The sequence below is a fragment of the Rhinolophus sinicus genome, linkage group LG02, assembly GCF_036562045.2.
Source record: "Rhinolophus sinicus isolate RSC01 linkage group LG02, ASM3656204v1, whole genome shotgun sequence".
NCBI classification, from domain to species: Eukaryota; Metazoa; Chordata; class Mammalia; order Chiroptera; family Rhinolophidae; genus Rhinolophus; species Rhinolophus sinicus.
In genome coordinates, this window is record NC_133752.1 from 152,542,423 (window position 1) to 152,567,350 (window position 24,928).

The 24,928-nt window shown below is 37.8% G+C and overlaps 1 protein-coding gene across 4 annotated transcripts in view; it reads left to right on the plus strand.

The window, feature by feature from the left end:
* The window catches only part of SLC38A1 (solute carrier family 38 member 1), a 64,743-nt gene that overhangs the window by 24,676 nt on the left and 15,139 nt on the right, over positions 1 to 24,928 (plus strand). For all 4 annotated transcript variants that reach the window (XM_019748395.2, XM_019748396.2, XM_019748397.2 and 1 more), the window contains 3 exons: positions 22,164 to 22,237; positions 23,888 to 23,980; positions 24,291 to 24,372. In XM_019748395.2, the coding sequence (XP_019603954.1) occupies positions 22,164 to 22,237; positions 23,888 to 23,980; positions 24,291 to 24,372 (249 nt within the window). The remainder of the gene's footprint in view (positions 1 to 22,163; positions 22,238 to 23,887; positions 23,981 to 24,290; positions 24,373 to 24,928) is intronic.

Genomic DNA, 24,928 nt, shown 5'->3' on the forward strand with positions numbered 1-24,928 from the left:
CCTGGCTAAGTTAACAGTACATACATACTTTTGTATTGTTTGTTTGACTGACTTTCCAAGATGCACCTAATGTTTGTAAGAAAGGGGAAGGAGGAAATCTTCTTAGTGATCAAAAATATTGAAATAAGCATTTGTAAGAAGGATTAAAAGATCTGAAAATAGCTTTTTTTTTTTTTTTTTTGTATTTTTGAACTCTTTACCTGTCACTTTAAATCTCAGCTAAATGGTTGCAATATTAAGAAGTGTTTCATCCAACCAGTCAGCTCTGTGGTATTTGGATTGCTATGGAATATGTACTGTATCCAAAAGTAATTACAAATTTGTTTGTAATAAATGTTCAAGAAGCACTGAAGTTTCCAGTGTTTTAAAGGTGAGAAATTAGCATGTACTTTTCCTCTGAGATTCAGTAAAAAGAAAATGGGCAGTTTTCTTTTGAAATAAATTCATCACAAATTGTTGAATGAGACTTTCTGCCAGTGCACAGAGGGCTTATTTTCAGTTAGAACAAGATGAAGACAGATCATAGAATTTATAGTAGGAAAATTCTCACCCTCTCAAACCTCAAAGGACTATCACTGGTGCTTTGCCTGATAAGGCAAGGAGGAATCGTGCCATTTCACCCCTGACTGCACTCATACTCTTCATTGGCTTTGCTCAGTAGTCCTCATGGCCAGATCATTTTGATGGAAGTATCATATCCATGGAAGCAGTGGCCAAATGGCTACTAATCCTAAATGGTGTGTATTCCTTTAAAAAGACTTAGAAAACTGTGATGGAAGTGCATTGCTTCCCATTCCATTACTCGGGGATCAGAAATGCCCATCCATGCTACACCATATTAGTCCAGAGCACTAGAGATTAATGTCCTCATTTTTGTATGTAAACTCACTGGAGGTGTCCTTCCTAGAATTAAAACAACTCTGTATAGGACAGTGAATTCAGTACTTTTTTTTTTTCTTATTGTCAATCTAATTCAGTAAACCTGACTGTAGCTTCCTCTCTTTATTGCCCTGAATAGATGTTTCTATGTGGCCTTTCTACTTGTGTATATCTTGAGCTAAGTGTCAGGTATTAGGGGAACATGACAGAGTTGGACAAAATATTTCTATTGTGATTTTTTTTTGTATGTATGAAACTCTGACCCTCTGAGGACAGCTAGTGTTGCTGCACTTCTGATTTTCAGTGCATTGACATGAGATACCTGACTGCTACTCTGTATTCCTCTTCTAAATGCCTATGTAGTCTTAAAGCAAGTTGCATAGCCACTCCGAACTTCAACTGCCTGCTCTTTAAACAAGGAAATTGCACTAGAGAAATGTCAGAACCCTGCCAACCTCTAAAACCCTATGGTTCTATGACTATTTTTCATCATTCCAAAGCTGGAAATATGATTAGTTCAGAAATGTTTTACATTGATTTCTTATTTATTTATTTGTTTGTTTGTTTGTTTTTAGTTATTATAATATGTCAGGTAGTTATATGCTAACATAGGGTAAAAAGTCAATTCTTTGATAATGATAACAATTCTTGTTGCTCTTACTTTGTGCCAGGTACTACTCTCAGTGTTTTATGCTGAATCCTTACAAGTCTATGAGAAGGTATTATTGTTAGTTCCCTGTCTCATGGATAAGGGAACTCGGGCATAGAGAATATACTTTTATTTTGAAATCTCTTTGTCACCATTCTGGGAATTCTCTTCACCTCTCTTCTCTGCTAGATCCTTTGTTTCCTGTATTCCATTTCTTCCTCTTTCTGTATTTATTTCCTTGCTTTTGTTGCTTAAAAAGATGAATGAAAATAAAAATGTTGAGGTCTTCATGTCTGAAAAATGTTTTTATTCTAATTTTATCTTTGATTGGTAGTTTGGCTGGCTATAGAAACTCTATATTGGCAATAATTTTCCTTCAAAATTTTGAAGGTATTGCTCCATTGTTTTCCTCTTTTTCTCTGTTGTGAAGCCCTATATGCTTCTGATTTCTGATCTCTCATATATAGCCAGAGTTTTTGTTTTTGTGATGCATTTTCTGGAAACTTGTCAAATCTCCTTATTCACAATGTTCTGCAGTTTCACAATGATGTGTCTTAATGTGGGCCTGGTTCATACATCATGTCAGCTAATTGGTGCATTCTTTTCTTTTAGAAATTCATGGTCTTCAGTTTTGGGACATTTTTTTACATTATTGTGTTGAAGAATTCCTTCCTTCTCTTTCTCTTTTCTCTCTTTCTGGAACTAATACCAAGATTTTGGACCCTCTGGACAAGTCCACTAATTTTTTATTCTTTTTTCAAATTTTCATTTATATGATTTTTCACTATACTTTCTGGTATATGTCCTCAAATTTTTCTCAACTCTTTACTGAGTATTTTATTTCTGTTGTATTTTTTATTTTACAAGAGCTTTTAAAAATTCTTTCAATGTTCCTTTTTTATATTATTTTGTTTTTGTTTTACAATTTCATTGTCTTCTGTGAGGATTCTAATGATAGTTTTTCTCTGTTATGGAAAATTTTAAACATAAAGATAATAGTATAAAAGATTCCCATGTTTCCTTTATCCCATGGCCATGATTGTTTAGTCAGCCCCCTCACCCAGACTGCCTTAAAGCAAATCCCAGCCATCATATAATTTCATCCATAAATATTTCAGTATATGTCTCTAAAATATAAAGACTGTTAAAACATAACCATAATATGTCATACCTAAAAAATTAACAATTCCTTAATAGCATCAAATATCCAACCAATATTTAACTTGCTGTGATTATCTCATTTTTTAAAAACAATTGGATTGTTCAAATCAATACTCAAATGAGGTCTATATAGTGCAATTGGTTGATATGTGTTTTACATCTCTTTTAATCTGTAGATTCACCCCATTTTTTCTCTCCTTTTTTTAACATACAATTTATTTGTTAAAGAAACAAGGCCATTTGTCCTATAGAGTTTCCAACAATATGAATTCTACTGATTGTATCCCTGTGGTCAAATTGACTTTTGTTTGTTTGTTTTAGACTCTTTCATTTTAGAATCTTTCCCTAAATGTCACATGGTCCTTCTTTGCTATAGTCAAGAATTTGGGGGGTGGGGGGGGAAGGCAAAGTTAATTTGAGTCTGGTACACCTGAGTGGGGCTTATTGGCAATAGCTTCACTTGAGGTGCTGTTAATAGCCCTTTACTTGGGGAACCACCAGTGTCAGTTTCTCTTTGGCTATTCAGATCACCCAGAGAAGCTCTTCCAATCACCTCCCTGGAGGGTCTTGGCATTGCTGCCATTTTATTTGGTAACAAAATGGGGAGACAGGGTTGGGGTAAATATCTCAGGGTGCATGTGTTCACCCAATCCCAGTTTTCATTACAGTACTCCCTACCCCACAAGTTGTGCTGAGTGCCTCACGCAGAGACTTATATTTTATATAATATTTTCAGAGAATGTATCTTCAGATATGTATCTTTTGTCAGGATGGAAGAGGAGCAATCACTCAGCTTTATGGAGTAGTTGCCTGGTCTGGGGAATCCAGCTATTTCTTGAAAGAAGTTCAACAGATCCTCTTTATTTTAGTTCATCCTTTCCATTGTTCCATACTTCCAGTAATGCCACCAGGGCCTTTTGGGAATTCTGTGGCATAAATTGGATTGGTCTTGGCTTTCTCCACTGCCAGTTTAAGATTCAGCTCTGCTACTTGCCAGCTTCTGAAATTTTGTTATTATTGTCTCCTCTAATGTTCTTACTATCCTAGCAGTATGTCTTTAAAATAAAATCCCTCTACTGGAATATCAGGAGGGAGCGGGAGTAAATTCTTATATCCAATCTATGATTTTAGAATTCAGTTCATTTTTAATTATACTGGTTCAGGGATAATTGATCTCTTATCTCATAACTCTTCAGTTTCTGCGTGAAAGCAAAGAATTGGATAAACGTGACTTTTATAGTTGCAGGATGATTTCCCTTGGATAAAATTTATAGATTGTTTGTTTATTTGCGAAATGCATGAATAGCAAGTACAACATACCAAATCTTTAGGTAGTGTATAAAGACCCAAACTTCTAAGTTTTTCACAAAATGTAGAACTCTTCTACCTCAGAACAAAGATCCACTCTGTGTTGTAAAACCAGCTGCTCCTGCAGCTGCTCAAAGCCAAAAAGCAGTTGGCAGGATCAAGATATTTCATCTGGTACAGGGCCCTGTTCCAGACTCATAGTGGCCAACATGGCAAAAGAGTCCAAGCCTGTCCAGGCTTCTTTAGAAAAGCAGCTGGGAAGGCTCCTCTGTGTCTCACTGAGGCTGTGTGCGGGCTCTTCACTGGTGACATCTGGAAACTTGCTGGGGTGATTTCTTTTTCTTGGATGAGTTTGGGGCTCATTTTTTTGACCTAACCATAATGGCTGTCATCCCTGTTTAACACACATCTGATTCAATTAGATTCAATGAATTCTGCCCTATTGTAAGAATGCTGTTAGGTTTTGTGCTTTCCTGAATCCCGAGGCCTTATAATTCCATCTGCAGAACAGAAAGTATGGCAGTGGGGAATCTGTTGACAATTGTTCTGAAGGGATATGTTCACTGTTGGAAACAAAATGGGGCAGCAAGTCAGGAATGTGCTGAGGTACAAGTACCTCAAGGTCAAATGCACCTATTGAATTGAGGTTTCCTGAGATGAGGATCAAGGAAAAGGCATTGGGTGCTGAAGAAATCTCCTTCCACTGTAACTTCCTCTTCTATCACTAATCTTTTTACCTGGCTTCCCCATAACTCCATCATTGCAAAAGTAGGGATTGGCGGGGAAGTAAATACTGGCATAGAATAATAGTGGGTTTTGTTTTGTTTTTTTATTTTACGTTACTATCTACCTCCCTTACCCCAGCTCAAAACAGGAAAGTTACATTTTCTGAAGATTTGTATAAAAGGCAAATATTTTTAGAAAATGAATCTCTTTAGAACATATCTCCTCGTAGTGCTAGGTAAATTAGAGGTTTATTACACTATTCTGAATCTGATAAAGCAATAAATGCTTTATATTTTTCCACAACTTCTTAATATATTATTATTATTATTTTAATAATGTAGCCCTTAAGTTTAAAACCATGAAGAAAGAGAATGTAATTCATTACACTTCTGAGAGCTCAAATAGATATCATAGTTCATTGTAAACACTGAGTTTGTGAACAACCTTTTTGAAATGATAATTGTGAAATATTACCATCTGTATAAATTAATAGTTTAAATTTTATTTTGGTTGATTATAATCCCAAACATTTTTAGGTCTTGCTTTCCATTTTCTATCGCACATGGGTAGTACTCTTGAGAATAAAAAAGATAATGTATCTAAAAGCACACTTTGAAAAGTGACATGCAAGAAGACATTTATTAATTAGCATCAACCTCATGGGGCTACTATGTATGAGAAGTTAATGAGTGTGTGTGTGTGCATGAAAGAGAGATGGAAAGAGCACCAGTAGTGCCTGGTACCTAGTAACACTATATAGTAAATGTTTGTTAAAGTATTAATTAGGTAGTCACTAAATAATGGTTAGCATTTACTGAGCAGTAACTATACATATGCCATATTATTTCATATAATCCTCACTAACAACACTATGAAGTATTAGCACCAATTTACAGATGAAGTAACTGAGGCTTGATAACAACCAAGAAAGTAAAAGAGCCAGGGTTCCATCCAGGCTTTCTTGACTCTAGAACCCATGAGATCTAAAACATTACTTTATTTGAGTCATGCCATCTTCAGAAACCAAACTTGCATTATTAACGTACATCATGAGAAAAATTTTATTCTGATCAATGGATACTTGCAAGTTAATACTCTTAGCTTTTAAATCCCCTTGTAAAATCAGTCAGTATCCCTGAATTATTTTACTACTACTTCACCAAGAACCATCACCTTTATTGTAATAAGACAAGTTTTGCAATATTGAATGTACCAAATTATAGATCGGGGATAGTCACGTTCCCGGTCAGGGCAAGTAAAATATATGTCTAAAGTATATTGTAAAACCAGTAAACCTTCTGAACTGCTTCCTATTTGTCATAACTATGCCTAGCTTTGCTTCATGTGCTATTTAAGATTTCCCACTGCCTTTAGGAACCCTTGAATTCCTTCTGAGGATTTAATTAAACTTTTTGCTTTTAAGAATTAAAAACCAAGTAATAGAAAAGTCAAATAATGCCAAGTCCATTATTAGGGAATTGGTTCAATAACTATAGTAGTTCCATAAACTAGAATATTGTACTACTATTAAAAAGAGTAAAATAGACTTATAGGTGCCAGTATGGAAAAATTTCCCAGGAACATTATTATGTAAAAACAAACTGAATACTGGGTGGAAGTGAGCATGGAGGGAGACTCTGCATACCTGCATATATTGCACCGACTATTTGGGGAGAGACCACAAGAAAACTGTTGACAGTGGTTACTTCTGGAGAATGACACGGGGTCTGGGGATAAAGTGGTAGTGGAACATTTATACTTTTAATCTTTTTTTACCATGTGCGTTTAGGGGAAGAAACTGTTGAAAACAACCGTTTTTTAAAGAACTTAAAACCAGTGCAATAAGACCTTTTGCTTTTCCTCTGACCTACAGAAAACCTGAGGAAAAAAATATTTTCAGTGTAGGTATTTAGACCTGGAGAGCTAGAATGAGAAACTGGTGCTGCGCCACCTGTTCTAAACTAGACTTTCGACCTCATCTCCCTTCAGATTGCTCTGCATCAGCCACATTTCACCTTCCTGTTTCCTCTGGAGGCCACCTGCCCCATGCCTGTCACCACCCCAATCCCACACCGTGGGAATGTGCATTCCCACATACAACCTGATGGTCCTGTAAGGCTCAGATCAGATGTCAGCTCCAAAAATGTTTCTCTGATTCTTCCAGATGGAAGGGAGGCTCTCCCTTCCTTCTCTTTTCAGTGCAATCTTTTTCTTTCTAATAGCAAGTACCACTTCCATTATTTAGTCATATATTTTACCTTCCCTATTGAACGCTGAGTCCTGCAAAGGCAGGATTCATGTTTAGTTCTTCTCTTGTTCACGTCATTCCTCTCCCCCCAACAAGCTCTAGAACAGTGCTTACACGTAGCTGACTCTCAAGAATGTCTCACTGAAATAAATGAATGAATGAATGAATAAGAACTAGATTTTGCAAAACCCAAAACAAGGCTTTGGGGCAAAACAATGGCTCTCATAGTTGTTGAAAACTTATCAGAGGGAAAAAAAAATTAACTGAAAGGTTGAGTTCACCCTCAAATTTTAAGTAGGCTGCGGAGATATAATGATAAAATCACCAGATTACCGCAGTTACTTTTCTGGGAATGCCTCCTTCATTTGAAAATTCAAAATAGTTCAGAGACTGTTTGAAGTTAGTATTGCATTGCTGAAAGGGCATTTGTTGTTAAATTGCTATTTGCAGAAAGGATAGTAGTTGTCATTGTCACTTTACAACAACTACCTTCATTTTGTGGTGGATTGTTTGCTTCAATTGTAGGTGAATTCTCTCTCTCTCTCTCTCTCTCTCTCTCTCTCTCCCTCCCTCCCTCTGTCTCTCTGTCTCTTTCAATATTTACCTTTGTGGACCATTTATCATTATCCTACCACCAAAAAAGATGCAACATTGTGTTGTCTATAATTACAGTGTTTACAAACAAACCAGTAAATAGCTATGCCAGAAAGGGTAAATCTGAAAAATAAGAGTCTCTGTAAACTAAGATCAGACTATCAGGTGCCTTCTCTCTTTAAATTTGGTCTTTTACAATTGAGCTGAAATAGGGGATAGAGAGAAATGGAATTAGAACCATAGATCCATCAACCCATTGCCCTACATCCTGTTCACATAGTATACGTCTTTTTTGATCATTACTAGTGTGCTGCAAAAATCGGCTTCTCATTATCAGGAGGTTTGTGTTCTTAAATAACTGCATCAGCATAGCTCTCTGAAGCCTCTAAATCTTAACTGGCATTGTTTTAATATATATATATATATATATATATATATATATATATATATATATTTCAAAAAATTTTGAATCACACTCACCAAGATAATTTTGCTCTTAGAGGTAACAGAGATGATCTGTGTGATATTTCTCAAGTTATTCCTTGTAAATGTTAAATTGTCTTCTCCATACACTCCTAAGCAGGCAGTTCTTTGCCTCTTAAGGAAAGACCAAATTGGATCTTGTGATATAAAAACAGGAGGAAGAGAAAGTCAATAAGGAAACCCTCCTCTTCCAGAAGATCCTAGGAGGTCCATGGGTATAGTTACATTCATCTTCTGCCTTGTCAATCAGTTACTTGTTTTTAAAATTCTTTGAGTTATAGTTACTGTTCCTTAGAAATCATCTGAAGGGAAAACTGTCCTTCAGCTGGCAGCAAAAATCATGGGCATCAGAGTCCCTTGTTTGGGAATAATATTACTGGAAAGGGAGAAATGGCACATTCAGGCTTGCCAACATTTGAAATACATGTAAAAAGGACAGCGGCAGGGCCACTGAACTCTATTGAAATTCATTGGATTAAGAAGCTTTTCAGAAACAAAAAGGGGTGAATGTTGTGCTAAAAATGAGTGCCTATTTTATAAACAGAAAGAGTTGGCAAGCATAGGAAATGAGTCCCACCCATTTTAAAAGTTGAGCAGTTATGCTTAGTTGATGAGTCATCTACGATGTGTCTGATAAGAGGTTCCAAGAAGTCAATTCTCTGGGCCCCATAGAGGTAGGGGTGTGTATGCGTGCTCGCGCATGCACAAGAGTGTGTACACGGAGCTGGGTCCTATCGATGCTGAGCTGCCTCCGGTGGCGGTGCTACCCCAGGACAACAGTGCGACCTCCATTTTGGAGCACTGCGTTTCTCTTAGCCTGCAAGTAGAGTTAGGTTTAACTATACTAAGGTTCTAACAGTACCATTCACCTTCCTGATGCATATAACAGTGCCTTTTCTGTTCACTTCTCTGGGTTATAGTAGGCCAGGTACGTACCAGCACAGCTGGTCAGTATAGTCCAGAAGTTAGCTTGAATTTTTATTACTCAAGGAGTGGTAGTTGGTTTGGTAGGTTGGAAAACTGCCCCTGCCTGTTAGTTTTGCTTTGTTCTATGGCCATAGGCTGTTACCGTACATCAGGCACATAGTATCACTGATCTACATCAGCAAACGGCGACCTACAGACCCACGCCACCTGCAGCCTCTTTTTGTGTGGCTTGCTAGCCGAGAATCGCTTTTACTTTTTTGAAGAGTCAAAAAAAAAAAAAAAAAAAGTTATAAAGTATATATTGTTTTCATGGGATCTTTATCAAAGCCCTATTTATCACTCTCATTTTATAGACAAAGATTTACAGAGGCTAAATAATTTGCCCAGCAGGACACTAACTGATGGTGGGCAGGACCAAGGGAGGGCAACAAGCCCATGGTGTATTCCTCTGCACTCTCCCATCTCTCCTTAACTGTGCATCTTTACCATGGAAACAGAGTAGGAAAGTATGAATGAAGCTCCAAATCCATCATTCCTAATGGAATGGAAGTCCAAAATACTCACCAGGTACAGCAATTCCTTGATTTAATGGTTATATGGAATTTTTCTGTCACCGAGGAGTTACATGTTTACAGTATAGTAAAGGAAGCATTGTTTGAAAAGGCAAGGATCTAGGTTTGAGGAGAAGGGAAACCAGTTATCCTTGTGGAATGGAAGAAGAGGAAGGAGAACATGTCAAGAGTTATAAATGAAGTACCCACAAAACCCACAGCTCTATGCCAACGACTATAGGCAAAAACAGGAAGTGATGATGGCATATGGCCTTTTTTCTCACTGGTGTAACTTCCTCATTTAAACTCAGGCTTCCTCTTAACTCTCTTTCTTTTTTTATAAATTTTATTGGGGAATATTGGGGGACAGTATGTCTCTCCAGGGCCCATCAGCTCCAAGTAGCTGTCCCTCAATCTAGTTGTGGAGGGCACAGCTCAGCTCCAAGTCCATTCTCTGTCATTAAACCGACAACTTTGTCGCTGAGAGCCTGCAATCTAACCAATTGAGCCATGCGGCCACCCCCACTCTTAACTTTTTTAACTTCACAAAGTATCAGCTGAACTGACAAATTCTATTTCTGTCTGCATACCTCTTTTAAATACTTCTTTCTTTTTAGGATTTTATTAGATACTGTGTGATTTGATCATTAGTGATGCATATTTCTTTCTCTAGACAAAACGAAATACTTAACCAACAGTGATGCTAGTTCAAGAGAAGCTTTGCACCAAAGAATTTAGATTTACCTACAAGGGGGGAAAAAAAAAAGAAGGGGTTGTACAAATAATCGATCCTCACCTGTTCCCTGTCCAACCTTTCAAAACCATCCCTTTCATTCTCTAGCTCAATTTGTAAATATTACAAATAATCACGTGCTACTAGATCCTAGTGAGCTGGTCCTGTGACCCTTAGAATGTTGAAATCGAATCAGGACTTAATGACTAAGAAGTCCACTTTGGGACTGAATATTATATGTTTCGGCTCTTTTTCATAAGCATTTTGTGAGCTCTTTAAAATAGGGAGTATATTAATGAGCTTGGGACTTAAACAAATGCAACCTCTCCCTGAAATGATACCAACATCATTTGAAAGGTTGTTCATATTTTGCATTTCAACACTTTTATTGTAAAATTAAGATAATCATTAAAGACCAGTTTAAAAGTGCATAAAATAAATAAAATAGAAGACAAGGAAATTATCTAAAGTCTCACTATTAAAACACAAGCTGTTTTAACACTTTGATGTATTTCATTCCAAGTTTTTTTGTCTTTTGCTTTGGTCTGACTTTTTACACTCTCATTCCTCTCTGTACATTTGCCTTTGGCAGACAATATAGCCTGGTGAGTAAGGACTGACTACCAGGGCTTGAGAGCTCTGATGCTGTGTGACCTTAGACAAAATATTTAACCTCTCTGAACTTCAATTACCTTATCTGTAAAATAGATAGTATTCATACGTGAAATAGTTTTAAAAGTGTTTGGCAAGGGCCTGACATAGTGAATACGACTGCATTTCTTTTTTTGTAATGATCAATAAAATGTTTTATTGATTATATTGAATCCCCATTAAAATAAATTAAACCTCCAGGGAATGCATTTGTATGTGAAATATAATTTTGAATTTTTCAAAATGTTTAAAATTTTCACATGATTTAGGGACTCAGACACTTTACCCCTCTCTCCTTACTTTCAGGCATGTCTTATTCCACTTAAGCTCTCATTAAATAAATAATTCTTCCTCTACATTGCCTTTCCTCTCCATGTAAGCTTCCCACTGGCATGGCTTCCCTGGGCCAGGAACCACACTGGATCATACCACCTCAACAATGACCCTCCAGGCATCCTACTTCTGATCACAGCCTTTTCTACTTCCCGGCTCCTGCCTTGGGAATTCCCTCTGTACTTGCCCCTGGATGTTATTGAGAGCTGCTGCTCTGTGTTCCTTCCCTGTCCAGCTAAAGTGTCATAGTTCCTCACTTAAACCCCTCTCTTTCCTAAACCCTAAGTTTTCTTTCTCCACTGGCTTTCTGTTATACTAGCCTGGGAAACCCCTGAATCTGAGCTCTCTAACCACACAGATGGATAACACTTTACATTCTTGGTGTTTATCCTCAGTTGGGTTCTCCAATATGTCCAGACCTTCCTTCCTCTCCAGCTAGCGTTCTACTCTCCTCTGCATTGTTTTCCAATCTTCATTCAAATCATACAGATATTCCCCTTAAGAAGAGTTGGAGATGGAATGGAAGAGCAGGGAGAGTTAGTTGAGATAATAAAACGAATGAAAAAGTGCAAGAGGATGGGGATAGTTTGGAAATATAGAAGAAAGCTAAGACATAGAAGAGAGTGAGGAAGAGGCCAGCAACAGGGGGAAGGACTGGAGAAAGATGGTTGGCCAGTAGACAATATGTTTCCTACAGTTTGTCCAATTCCCTTGTACTGGAGTTTTAAATTTTCTTGTAGGTGTTTTGCCTCAACCAGTGTATATGTCTATGAGTTTTGGAGTGAGGCTCTGAGGATTGGTGGGAGATGCTGGTAGATAAAAGCAGGACTAGTCATAAAGGCCACTTTTCCTCCAGGGTGGGAGTTTTGAACAGACTGTTCCGCTCATTTAATCGAGGAGGGTAAAAGTTTTATATTTTTAACTGGGTTTACAAGAGGAAGAATTATATAGTGTGGTGAGCCTCATATCCCTTATGGAAGGAGAGAGACATGGCTGGGGGAGGAGGGGTGTGGAGTTGAAAATAATTAAAAAACATACACCCTGGTGAAGTAAGTAATACCCTAATATCCCAAGGAAGTTGACGCAAGGAAGTAAGACCTTGCGTTTGCACTGAGAGCCAGCCAGTGTCTCTCAGGAATGATACTAATTGAGCTGTAAATGCTTCCCTTCGCTGCAGTTTCACCTGGGCAGCTGTGGGGTCTCTGTTACAGGTAAGCACACAGTAATGCTGGCATGGCTCTCCACCTGCAAATGGTGTGGCGGGCAGTTCCGCAGTGGTGAGAAGCAGAAACACTGAGATGCATATACCACAGAGCCAGAGCACACAGCTGTAAACCGCTGCGGCGTCACGTGTGAGCCGTGGACCAGCAGCATCAGCATCACCTGGGAGCTTGTTAGAGATGTAGAATCTTGGGTTCCATCCCAGACCTACTGAATTAGAATCTTCATTTCAACAAGATCCTAACATAATTCATATGCACATATTAAAGTCTGGGAAGAGCTGCTTTAAACTTTGGCAAGGGAGAGGATGGGGAGAGTCATGCTGAGGACGATTGGTAAGGGCTCTCCATTTTCTGAGAGGAATGGGTCCTGGAAGAGTTGAAAGCACTCACATGTGTGGCGGCCTCAAACCCCCTCATCCAAGCTATTTCTGGATCTGCAGCAGTGACTGATGCTTCATCGCCACCTCTTCCAAGGGCTCTACCGCTGGGCCGGGAGAATGTCATATGGTCTCTTGTCATATAGCTAGGCTTTTAAAATACAGTAGTCTCTTCTCCCTTAAAGTGTTGTAGGGTTGGGTTTTTGTTGTTGTTGTTATTATTGTTTTGGAAGTATAATTTATATACAATAAAATTCCCCGATTTAAAGGATTTGGTAAGTTTACCCAAATTATAGTTGTGAAATCACTACCACAATTATGGTATAGGACATTTCAATCGCCTTAGTTCCATTTATTGTCACAACTTTCCATTTTATTAGCATTTGGTACTTTAGAAAATGAAATGTATTATAACATTGTCCATATAATCTTTGGGTAAATTGAGGAAGAACAAAGAATTGCAGTCTTACAATATGATTCAAAACAATGACAAAGAAATGTTTTTAAAATAGACATTTAGATGGTCGTTGTAAGGTATGAGTTAAAATTTTCTTGCAGCAAATAGAGTAGATGTACCTAGAACCACTGTCAGGAACATTTAAGAAATCGTGGAGAGCAGGAGTGTCTCCAGAAGACTGGAATTGGGAAAATTCCATCCCAGCTTTCAAAAGTGGCCAAAAGTAGACCCCCAGCAATATTCTAGAGCAAATTGTTAAATAGCTTTTATGTGTAATTACTGCAGAAAATATTGTTCTGTGAAGACCAATAAGGTTTTCCAAAACAGCTGTGTTAAACTAATTTCACCTTTTGAGATAAGAGTGAACTAGTAGGTCATAGGACTGCCTTAGGCAGTGCGTGTCTTGATTTTAGCCAGATATTTAGCATAGTCCCACATGACTGGCAAATGAGATTCTAATATTTGTAAATTCACTTATTCTTAGCTAAGTGTCTGCTGTGTGCTGTGTTTGGTACTATATGTAAATAGGTAAATAGGACAGGCCATGACTATGAATTAAACTGTCATGGCATGTCCTACTGTCCAGTAATGGAGAAACATAATAAAGCAATAAAATAAAAAGATTACTCTGGCTGCTGGGTGGAAGATGGATCAGAGGGGACAAGATAGAGATTATCACGGTTGCCCGGAAATTAAAGATGATTGTGGCTTAGATTAGAATAGTGGCAGTAGAGATGGGGTGGGGGAAGGATGTAGATTTGGGATATATTTGGAGGCAGAAATGATAGGGTACTTGCCAGTGTATTAGATATGAGGGATGAGAGAGAGGAGAGGGCCAGGATGACTTCCAGGTTTCTGGCTTGAGCAGTTGGCTGGATGATGAGCCATTTGTTCTAGTCAGAGTTAGTACCAGTGACTTGGCTGAAGGCAGATTCAAGATATGAAACTGGACGAGGTAGTTAATACATAAGTAAAAATGATCAACAATTTAAAAAGCTATCACAAGATGAGAAGGATAAAATGGAATGGAAATAAGTGCAGAGTCCTACATTTAGCTTGAAGAAAAAATAAAGTAGACAGGCTAGAACCAGGAAGATCAGCCTAATTATAGTTCATACCAGAAACGCAATAAGAATGAAAAGTGTGACATGGCTGCCATAGAAATGAATACTAAACTGGGTTGCCTTAAAAGAAGCATGGTATCCAACTCAAATGAATAAGTTTACCATGCTGTGCACTGTTTGGACCACAACTGATGTGACAGCGCTACGTTTTTCTTGGCACACAACCTTTGAAAAGGATGGGTGATAAACTGGGCCAAAAATGAGATGTAAACAGCATGAACACTCCATCACAGGATGAACAGCTGAAAGAATTAGAGATGTTCAAGTGAAAGAGCACAACCTTAAAATAAGCATCATCAGATGAACTGGTAGGTAGAAGAGGGTTCAGATTTCAGGTAGATTCAAGTAGGTCTACAGAGTAAAATGAGGAACCAAGGGTAGAAATAGCAGCAGTAGTTTCAGCTTGGCCTTATTTCCAATGCACAGCACTTTCCCGAAACAGGATGGGTTGCATATGTGTTCCCTGTCAGAAAACACTTGCAGACTTCAGTGCCTATGTGTGGGCATGGAGCGAAGGGGTTTCCTGTCCTGAGTGAACAGCTGGGTAGCGTAGTCTCTAAAAGTCTCTCCCTAATCCAGGAGTCTAGAATTCTGCTTCTGACAAGGCTCTTCCTTCTCAGGGGGACACAAAATCTCAGGGGACACAAAATCTCTTAGGATGTCCTTGCACCACATCTTCCAAAGTGGTGCTGACACAAGTTTCTCAAAAGTTCCTTGACCACATTCTTCACGAGACTAACTCTCCTGCCACTGCTTCCCCAGGGCCCATGTATAGTTACATGTTCTAGATCCCTTTCTCTTCAAGACTGAACGTAAGTCTGAAATATTAACACCTTGACAACTCAATTACCTGTTGCTGAGGTTTAGTTCTCATTGAAACATACCTTTTACAGCAAGCAGCTTTGCCCCAGCCATATTAAAACTTTTGGGGTCATGTCAGAAACATGGCAGCATGAGGGGTTTCTCTTGATCTTTCCCCTTGAAGTTACAAGTTGAACAGCTGTGATTCAATGAAGGAGTCCCTACTCAACTCACAAACACCTGTCAGAGATTCATGGTTGAAACTTCTGAAGGTGATCAAATCAGAGTGAACAGGGGAGGAGGGGAGGGAGAAGAGCAAAGTGCGGCCCAGGGAGAGGAAGGAGCCAGGCTGCAGGTGCACTCTCTGTGGCTCAGCATTCCTGCCGGAGTCATCAGCATATGCTGCAGGTGAACCCAGTGAGTGGGGCAGAGACCTCGGGGCAACCGAATACAGAAGTGTGACAACTGCAATCTTCACAGCCCTCAATGCCAGGCAGAAAGCAAAACCACGGAGCCTGGCCTCCTCCCTCCAACCCTCGCAGAGCTCGCCTCCCCCATGCTAGCAGCAGGCCCCAGAATGAACTGCAGTCGTGTTGGATTAAAGAGCAAAATATCTACAGCCCTGAGACCTGGAGAGATAGTTCCTGAGTGGCACATACACACACTGGCTAATCCCAGTGACAAGGGAGGAGATATCGGGGCAAGGCAGTCACAGGAGGAGAACAAAGACATAGACACACTAGTGGCCTCTTCCAGCCCACACTGCCCCACTGCCCCCACCTTTCTAAGCTGATCCCAGCGGGGCACCCAGGGCTGCTCAGGCAGTGCAGCTCTGCATGTGGCTGCAGGGGCAGCGCTAGGATTTCAGGGCTCAGAACCCCGTCGCCCACTGTGTTCTCCCATGGAGTTGGTGTGCTGAGACCCAGGTGACCTGGTCACAGAGGAGACGCCCATCTCCCCAGGAAATCTTCCACCAGGAGAAGCCAGCACAGGGCAAGAAAAAATAAAATGCTCCAGTGCTACCTACTGGAAAACAACCTGCTGCAGAATCCTCTCCTGTAGAAGCCCAGGAAGAGAAATAAACCATCAATTACCATGAATAACCAAAGTAACAAGGCAGGTCAGAAAGAAAATGAAAGATATCCAGAAAATAAGCTTAAAGACATGGAAATATGTGACTGAAATGACAGAGAATTCAAAATTGCAGTTCTGAAAAAACTCACCAAGATGCAAGAAAACTCAGATAGGCAGTTTAATGAACTCAGAAATAAAAATCATTGAACAAAACGAATACTTTACCAAAGAGATTGCTTTTTTTAAAAAAGAACGAAATAGAAATTCTAGAGCTGAAGAACTCAATAAAAGAGATGAAGAATGAAATAGCGAGCTTAGGAAATAGAGCTGACCAGATGGAGGAAAGAATTAGTGATATTGAAGATAGAACTCTGAAATGACACATGGATGAAGAGAGAAACTTTCTAGTGTACATGGAACATACTCAAGGATAGATCATATATTGTGACACAAAACTAGCCTCAGCAAATTTAAGAAGATTGAAATCATACCAAATGTATTCTCTGACCACAGTTCTTTGAAATTGAAGATCAACTGCAAAAATAAAGCAGGAAAAACCACAAATACGTGGAGATTAAACAACATGCCATTAAAGAACAACTGGGTCAAAGAAGAAATAAAGGGAGAGATCAACAGATACATAAAAACAAATAAGAATATTGTATCAAAATTATTGGGATACTGTGAAAACAGTATTAAGATGGAAATTTATACCACTACAGGCCTGTCTCAAGAAACAAGAAAAATCCCAAATTAACACTCTAACATTACATTCTAAAGAACTAGAAAAAGAACAAATGAAACCCAAAGTCAGCAGAAGGAAGGAAATAATAAAAATTAGAGCAGAATTAAATGAAATAGAGAACAAAAAGACAACAGGAAAAATTAATGCAACAAAGAGCTGTTTCTTAGAAAAGATTTATAAATTGACAGCCCCTTGGCTAGACTCACTAAGAAAAAAAAAGAAAATATACAAATAAACAAAATCAGAAATGAAAGAGGAGAAGTTATGGCAAAGACCAGAGAAATACAAAGGATCATACAAGAACACTAGGAAGGACTATATACCACCAAATTCAATAACCTAGAAGAAATGGACAGGTTCTTAGACATATATAACTTCCCTAGACAGAATCATGAAGAACTGGAAAATCTAAGGAGACTGTTCCAAAGTTCGGAAATTGAAACAACCATCCCAAACCTCCCGAAAAACAAAAGTCCAGGAACTGATGGCTTTACTAGTGAATTCTACCAAACATTCAAAGATGATTTAATATCTGTCCTCCTTAAACTGTTCCAAAAAATTGAAGAAGAGGCAATACTTCCTAACTCATTTTATGAAGCCAACATTACCCTGATAGCAAAACCTGGTAAGGATAACATAAGAAAACTACAGACCAATATCTCTGATGAATACAGACGAAAAAATCCTGAACAAAATACTAGCAAATTGAATACAACAATACGTTAAAAAGATTATTCATCACAATCAAGTGGGCTCATTCCAGGGGCACAAGGATGGTTCAACATATACACATTGATCAATGTGATACACCACATAAACAAAATAAAAGATTAAAATCATAAACTCATGTCAATAGATGCAGAAAAAACATTTGATGAGATATAACATTCATTTAAAACACTTAATAAAATGGGTATAGAAGGAAAGCACTTCAACATGATAAAGACCATATATGACAAACCCTCAGCTGATGTCATACTAAATGGTAAGAAACTGAAAGCTTTCCCTCTAAGATCAGGAACACGACAGGGTTGTCCCCCATCTCCACTGTTATTCAACATAGTGTTGGAAGTCCTTGCCAGAGCAATCAGGCAAAAGAAAGAAATAAAAGGCATCCAAATTGGGAGTGAAGAAGTTAAATTGTCACTTTTTGCAGATGATATGATTCTTTATATAGAAAACCCTAAAGACGCCATAAAAAAACTATTAGAAATAATAAACAAGTACACTAAAGTTACAGGATACAAAATCAATGTAAAAAAATTCACTGTGCTTCTGTATACTAACAATGAAATTTCAGAAAATGAAAAAAACAATCCTTTTGCAATTGCAACAAAAAGAAGAAAATACCTAGGAATAAACTTAACAAAAGATGTGAAGGACCTATACACTGAAAACTATAAGACATTATTAAAGGAAATTGAAGATAACACAAAGAAATGGAAAGATATTTTGTGTTCATGGATTGGAAGAATCAACATAGTTAGAATGGCCATATTACCCAAAGCAATATACAGATTTAATGCAATCCCCATCAAAATCCCAATGGCATTTTTTCAAGAAATAGAACAAAAAAATCATCAGATTTTTACAGAATCACAAAAGATCCCAAATAAAGCAATCCTAGGAAAAAAGAAGGCTGGAGGTATCACAGTCCCTGACTTTAATTTATACTACAAAGTGACTCTGGGTGCTGAACACACAATGCAACATATAGATGATGTATTGTAGAAATGTATACTTGAAACCTATATAATTTTACTAACCAATGTCATCCCAATAAATGTAATAAAAATTAAAAAGCAAAAAGCCTTTTGGTCAATGGTTAGCAGTGTGAAAGCTTACAGGCTATCCGGGTGAAATGAAAAAAAAAGAATCACTTGTGTTCCTCTTAGCACGAGAATACCAGCTTATGTTTCTCTCCCAGGAAACCACAATTATATGTATAAACATCTAATTGGACAAATCGGGCACAATCATGCTCAAAATAGAAGAAATGTTCAAATAAGTCATTGTAGTCTCTTGAGTCATTCCTCCTGCTCTTTTTTATTGTTATTGTTGTTAGTACTGAATTTCTTTTGGAAACAAAAATCTACCCCAAGAGGGGAAAAAATTACCATCAGGGAATACTAGGAAAGTATTTAAGTTAGAAAACAAATTAAAGTTGTTAACTTTAAAATTCTTAGAAGATCATATTGACTTGCTGCTATTTTTAAATTAAATATATTCGTGTTATATGGGTTAATAACATTACATAAGATTCAACTGTAGAAATCTATATCGTCTGTATATTGCGTTGTGTACGCACCACCCAAAGTCTAGTCACCACATATTTGACTCCCTTTACCCTCTTCATCCTCTGCACCCCTTTTCCCTCTGGTAACCAGTCTTCTGTTATCTGTGTCTCTGAGTTTACTTTCTTTCAGATGTCACATTTTCTGTGTCTCTGACATCTCTGACTGGGTCCTCTTAAACTATTCTAGGATCTATTATGGCCAATTAGACAACTTATTGCTTCTAAGAATCTAAACAAGGAGGTATACTTTTCTGAATTTTAATCCCATTAATGCTAGACTCGGTTATAGCCTAAAGCAGTCTTAGAATTTTACATACAGAAGTGGCCTCTTAGTGACCTGATAGAAAACTATTTTTGTTTTTATCAGTTTTCAGTCTTTAGAGGGAAGATCTGTATTTTGGGAGATATGGAGAGGAGAGTCTTCAGAGATTGGGTGGTTAAAGGCAAGGCTATCAGACTCTCACTACAGGTCCTTTGTCTGGGGTGCAGTGTTATGTCTCTTAAACACGGGAATGGGGGTTGTTTTCATCACTATGGGAGGACCTCATTCTGCTGTTATTAAGTGTGGGGAAGAGGATAGGTGAACTCCCTGCGAAAATCGGCCCTGACCAACACGTTTCTCCTACTTGATAAAGAAAAAGAGGTCAGAGGAGTTTATGAAGAAATCCTTTACCTCATGTCAAGGACCACAGGCCACGGGAGAATCATCTACAAGTGACTGAGCCTAATAGCATGCATTAAGAGGCAACCACGTGCCCTGACCATGTGGTCCCACAGGCCACTAGCTGAGGGAACAGACATTTTCTTAGAATGTTTCTTTTGCTAATAAGTACCCAGTTCTCCCAGGCTTAGGGCCTTTGGTTAATCATTACTATGTAGATGTTAGTAATTATCCTTTCTGCTACGCACGTAGCTCCTACAAAGTCATACTCTTTACTCATTAATATGGGGCCATGTGGTAATACCCTCTCTCCGCCCCAGGTCAGTCCCAGGAGAGTTGACTCAACAGAGTACATGGTCACTCTAGAATGGCACATGGCTAATCTTAAAATTGCATCCTTCCTTCCCCAGCTGGGAAGCCCATGCTATTCTGTGTCACACAGAAATCCTCTGTGGCCTGTCACATGCACACATAGAAGTTACCAGTTAGTGTTCTGTGCCTCCAAAAACACGAGTGAACTCTGACTAAAACTCAAAGATTACTTCTTCAACATACCTATTGTTTATAAGATGAAAGAAATATAATACCACAGTTATACCCTATATCGTATTCTCTGGCAGAGCATATCAAATTATGTTCTATTACATATCTCAAAACTACTAGGTTGCTTAATAAATGCTTGGTCTCACTTTCTTGTATCCCTCAATCAGAATAGATAATAAGGGACTTACCCTCTTAACCACCCTCTGACTCAAGGATCTTAGCTAAGTTGATATATATCTGAATGTACTTCCTTATAGTCATATCTTTACCTAAATTCCCCTTTATCAGCTGGTCCCCTTTATTTATTAACCTGCACCCCTAAGTGCTAGGTTTTCTATTCTTTCTCCCAGTGTTTGTTTTACCGCTGCTGAGCTCTGTCCCTCTTATGTTTTCTGGCCAATCTCTGGCAGCCTACCTGCTCTGCAGTTGACCATTCTGTACTCCTCACTTATCTCCTCTGGGCTACGCAGCACATAGGAGAAACAAAATGCTATAAGACATGAGAGAGCTAAAGAGCAATGTGTCTGCCTGGGGCAAGGGAAAGCAACTGAGGAGGTGACATCTAAGCTGGACCCAAGGGCAGAGGGTCAACAGGTGTGCAGGGTGGAGGAGGGGGTTGGGGAGACACAGCCCACACAGAGAGAACTGCATGATGTGCCAAGTACCTCTCAAGAGCACTTGCTAGAAAAATAATTGCCTTAATTACACAAACACAGAGAGAATTGCAGTACTGCATTGTTCTAAGGATGTATTTCCCTACACCAGGAAGTGACTGGTTTCATCTGAGGGACTGGAATTCTTTTTCTTTTTAATAAATAGGCTTTATTTTCAATTATTACATCTTTTTTAACCAAGTAATTCAGAAATAATCTATGTAATCACTCACATCATTTTAACTGTGCTTTTTCTTGAGGAGGGTTTGATAATGAGCCAGATGTACTAAAACAAAAACATGGGTTTGTCATCCAAAAAAGTATTTTCATTGTATTTGATTATCAGAATTTTTCCATCAGTTAAAAGAGGTGCTTATTCTTTCCAGAGGAACCAGGTGCAAAAAAAAAAAAAGTGAATTATCTCAGTGGTCCAATGTATAGGTTCAAAAACAGTCATAGAGTAGTAATTAGATGAAAAGAACTTTTGACACATTTGACTTATGTCTTTATATTATAAGTGAGGAATCTGAGGATGGGAGAAATTGAGCCAGTTGCCCAAAGTCACATGGTCACTGACTTAAGGGTCACTGAAAGCTTTTCCTTCAGCCTCCCCACTTCCCACATCCCTTTCTCACACTTTCTTACTGGGAGGAAAGGGCAACATAGTCTGCAAAAGCTTTTCTTTCATAATGTTGTTTTCAAGCCATCCCATCTGAAATGATCCCAGAGAGCTATTTAGGCTTTGCTTTTGGTAAAGGATTTGAACTGTTACTCATATTCTAATGAGCAGTTCTTTATTTGGTAGAACATTTTTACCCAGGATTTTAAAGAGGGTATGACTAATAGTTTCTAAAATGTGGGTGCCATCAACAAATAGTGTTAACCATATAAATAAACCCTTGCCCTTCTAACATGTAAGGTCAGAGTATGTTATAGTTATTACAAGACCTCTTTTCTTCGCTTTAGGATACTTTTGTCTTCAGTGACACTGTTGTCTATATATTCAATAAACCTTCTATTGATCTGCTCAAAGGAAACAGGTAAGCTGAGACTAGCTCTAATTTTGTTAAAACCAGGGTGAATGATTCTGATGGTGATATTGTGAACCAATGATGCTCTCCCTGTTCAGCAACTTGATTATTAAAGAAAAAGAGTACTTTGACTTACAGTCACTGGAAGGCCTATTGTAGTATTTACCTAGAGATATAGATGCAACAACATACAAATTAAAGTGCCATGAACAATGAGCAATAGTGTTGTCATTGAAAGTAAACCCTTGATTATATCTGTTTTTCTAATTTAAGATGACTTCATTTTAAAGGCTTTGATTTTTCCTTGGGTCTTTATAAGTCCAGATCCAGGATCCCATGTTTTCATATTTTAGCCTCCAAGTTTTAAAAGTAAACAGAGTTTTCATTCTTTTGTGCATATTCCAAGGAGAAAGATGTTACTCCTGAGGCAATGTGGGAGTGAGTGAGCTATGAAAAGATTTCAAGTTCTCTGGGCAGTGTAATACCTGAAATGTTTATTTTCTATTCCTGGGATACTGGATTCTGTTTGTAATACTTTGACTTTTACATTAGCTAAAACCACATTGGCCAGCTATTACTGTATATAGATGACTCTATTTAACTGGAACATGTGATAAATTGAGATTCTAACCATTTTCTAGTTTAAACACCAGTCTTAGGAGAGATTAAACAAAGGTTTAATTTAGCCTGACCCATATTACTTTCTGTGAACCTTTTGAAAATGTGAGCTGAACTGTCATAAAGAAATATGAACACTTTTCTTAAATGAATGGTTTAGAATCTTAGTATTTATTGAGATGAGCTAGTGAACACTTTGGAATTTTGCTATAGCCAAATTATTCTTTAGATAGATTTATCTACCGTTCTCTTTTGTGAATTGCTTATCTTTTTTATTTTCAACTATAGTTGACATTTAATATTATTTTATATTAGTTTCAGGTGTACAGAATAGTGGTTAGACATTTATATGATTTATGAAGTGATCCTCCTGAGTAGTGTAGTACCCACTTGGCACTCTACATAATTATTACAATATTATTCACTATATCCCCTATGCTGTACTTTACGTTCCCGAGACTATTTTGTAACTACCAATTTGCATATCTTTGGACTAAATTTTAGAATTCTGATGTTGTGACTATTACACTTTCCTAAGCTTGTTATTATACTTAGGACACATGTGGCATTGATGGAATATTATTAAGATAATTCTTTGTTAGCCTAATCAGTTCAGGTAATTAATTCAAAAGGAACCTTTTGTCCCAACCATCAGGATTTTTGTTTTTACGTCAAATCTTCATTTTAACGATACTCACCAGACATGAGAATAAGGTCAGAGTGGGAATTTCCCCACAGTAAAATAGAAAGACTATTTGAGGCAGTGAAAAATAAGTCTTATGACCTAATAGTTTAATTAAGTAATGCTTTTGTAGCCAACCTGAAGAAGGAGAATGGTGGTCATGCTTGACATTTTAAAATGTCAAGAGGTGGTTTTATGAGAATGCCTTAACCCTTGCAAAGCCAAGAAGGCTATTTGTGTGATTTTGAGAAAGCCACGATATAACTTGGGGAATAGTCAATAGCATGATAAAATCTTGGCTGTTTTTAACTTTTTCAGCCCTGTCATTTCTTGTGTTCTGAAATATGATTTTTAAATAGGCTGCATGGTTTATGAAAAGCTGGGAGAACAAGTCTTTGGCACGACGGGGAAGTTTGTAATCTTTGGAGCCACCTCTCTACAGAACACTGGAGGTAAACAAAACAAAACATGCTTTTCTATATATAACTTTAAAGTAGGTAAACATTATTATCTTTTTGAATTCTGGTGGTTGGGTGGTCACATGAGTGGACGTAATTCAAGAAGTTATTCTCATTGCTAAAATGGCACATGGAAAGTAAAGCAGGCAGCAGTCACTTAATTAAAACCAAGGATACTGCAAGAGTATCTAAAGCTGTCTTTGTGTCTTATTGAAGGTTAGTCTAACAAGCTGGTAACCTTTTATATAGCTTGCAACATGAGCCATAGTATCTTCTTTCTAAAAATGTTCTCATTTTCCTCTAGCAATGCTGAGCTACCTCTTCATAGTAAAAAACGAACTACCCTCTGCCATAAAGTTTCTAATGGGAAAGGAAGAGGCATTTTCGTAAGTTATAGACCATTTCTTTGTAAGATAACTAAAATGTTTTTAATTTAAATGTGGGCTAACTGAAAATTATGTTTTATAAAAATTGCAGAAACAAAGTTTTTCCTAGGCTGGTTTTTTTCTTTGTTGCTTCAACAACAGATTTCTCTGGGATTAAACAAATGAAAGAAGCAGGGAGAACCATTTGAATCTGAGCATTTAAAAGGTCGATTCATCTGTCATGCTGCAAACAGTAGATGCTGCATTTTCCCAAGAGCCTGAAATCTATATTTAGTTTCTGTGAAATAGAACAGATATGGAGTATTTTTAATACTGAAGTGGAAGATGCAAAAATATTAAGACCCTAACCTCTTTCCTAAAGAAGGGACATAGCATTTTGGGAACAAAATTTAAATGCATCAACCTCATTAAAGATGTAGTTAACCCTGGAAAATGTAGCAGCTACATTTGGCACATCCATTATGTTTTGACTCTTTCTTGTTTAACAGTTCTTGTCAGTCTTAGTTTCTCTGTTTTCTTTCAAGGGAGAATCGTAGCAGCCACAGTTCCTAGTGTT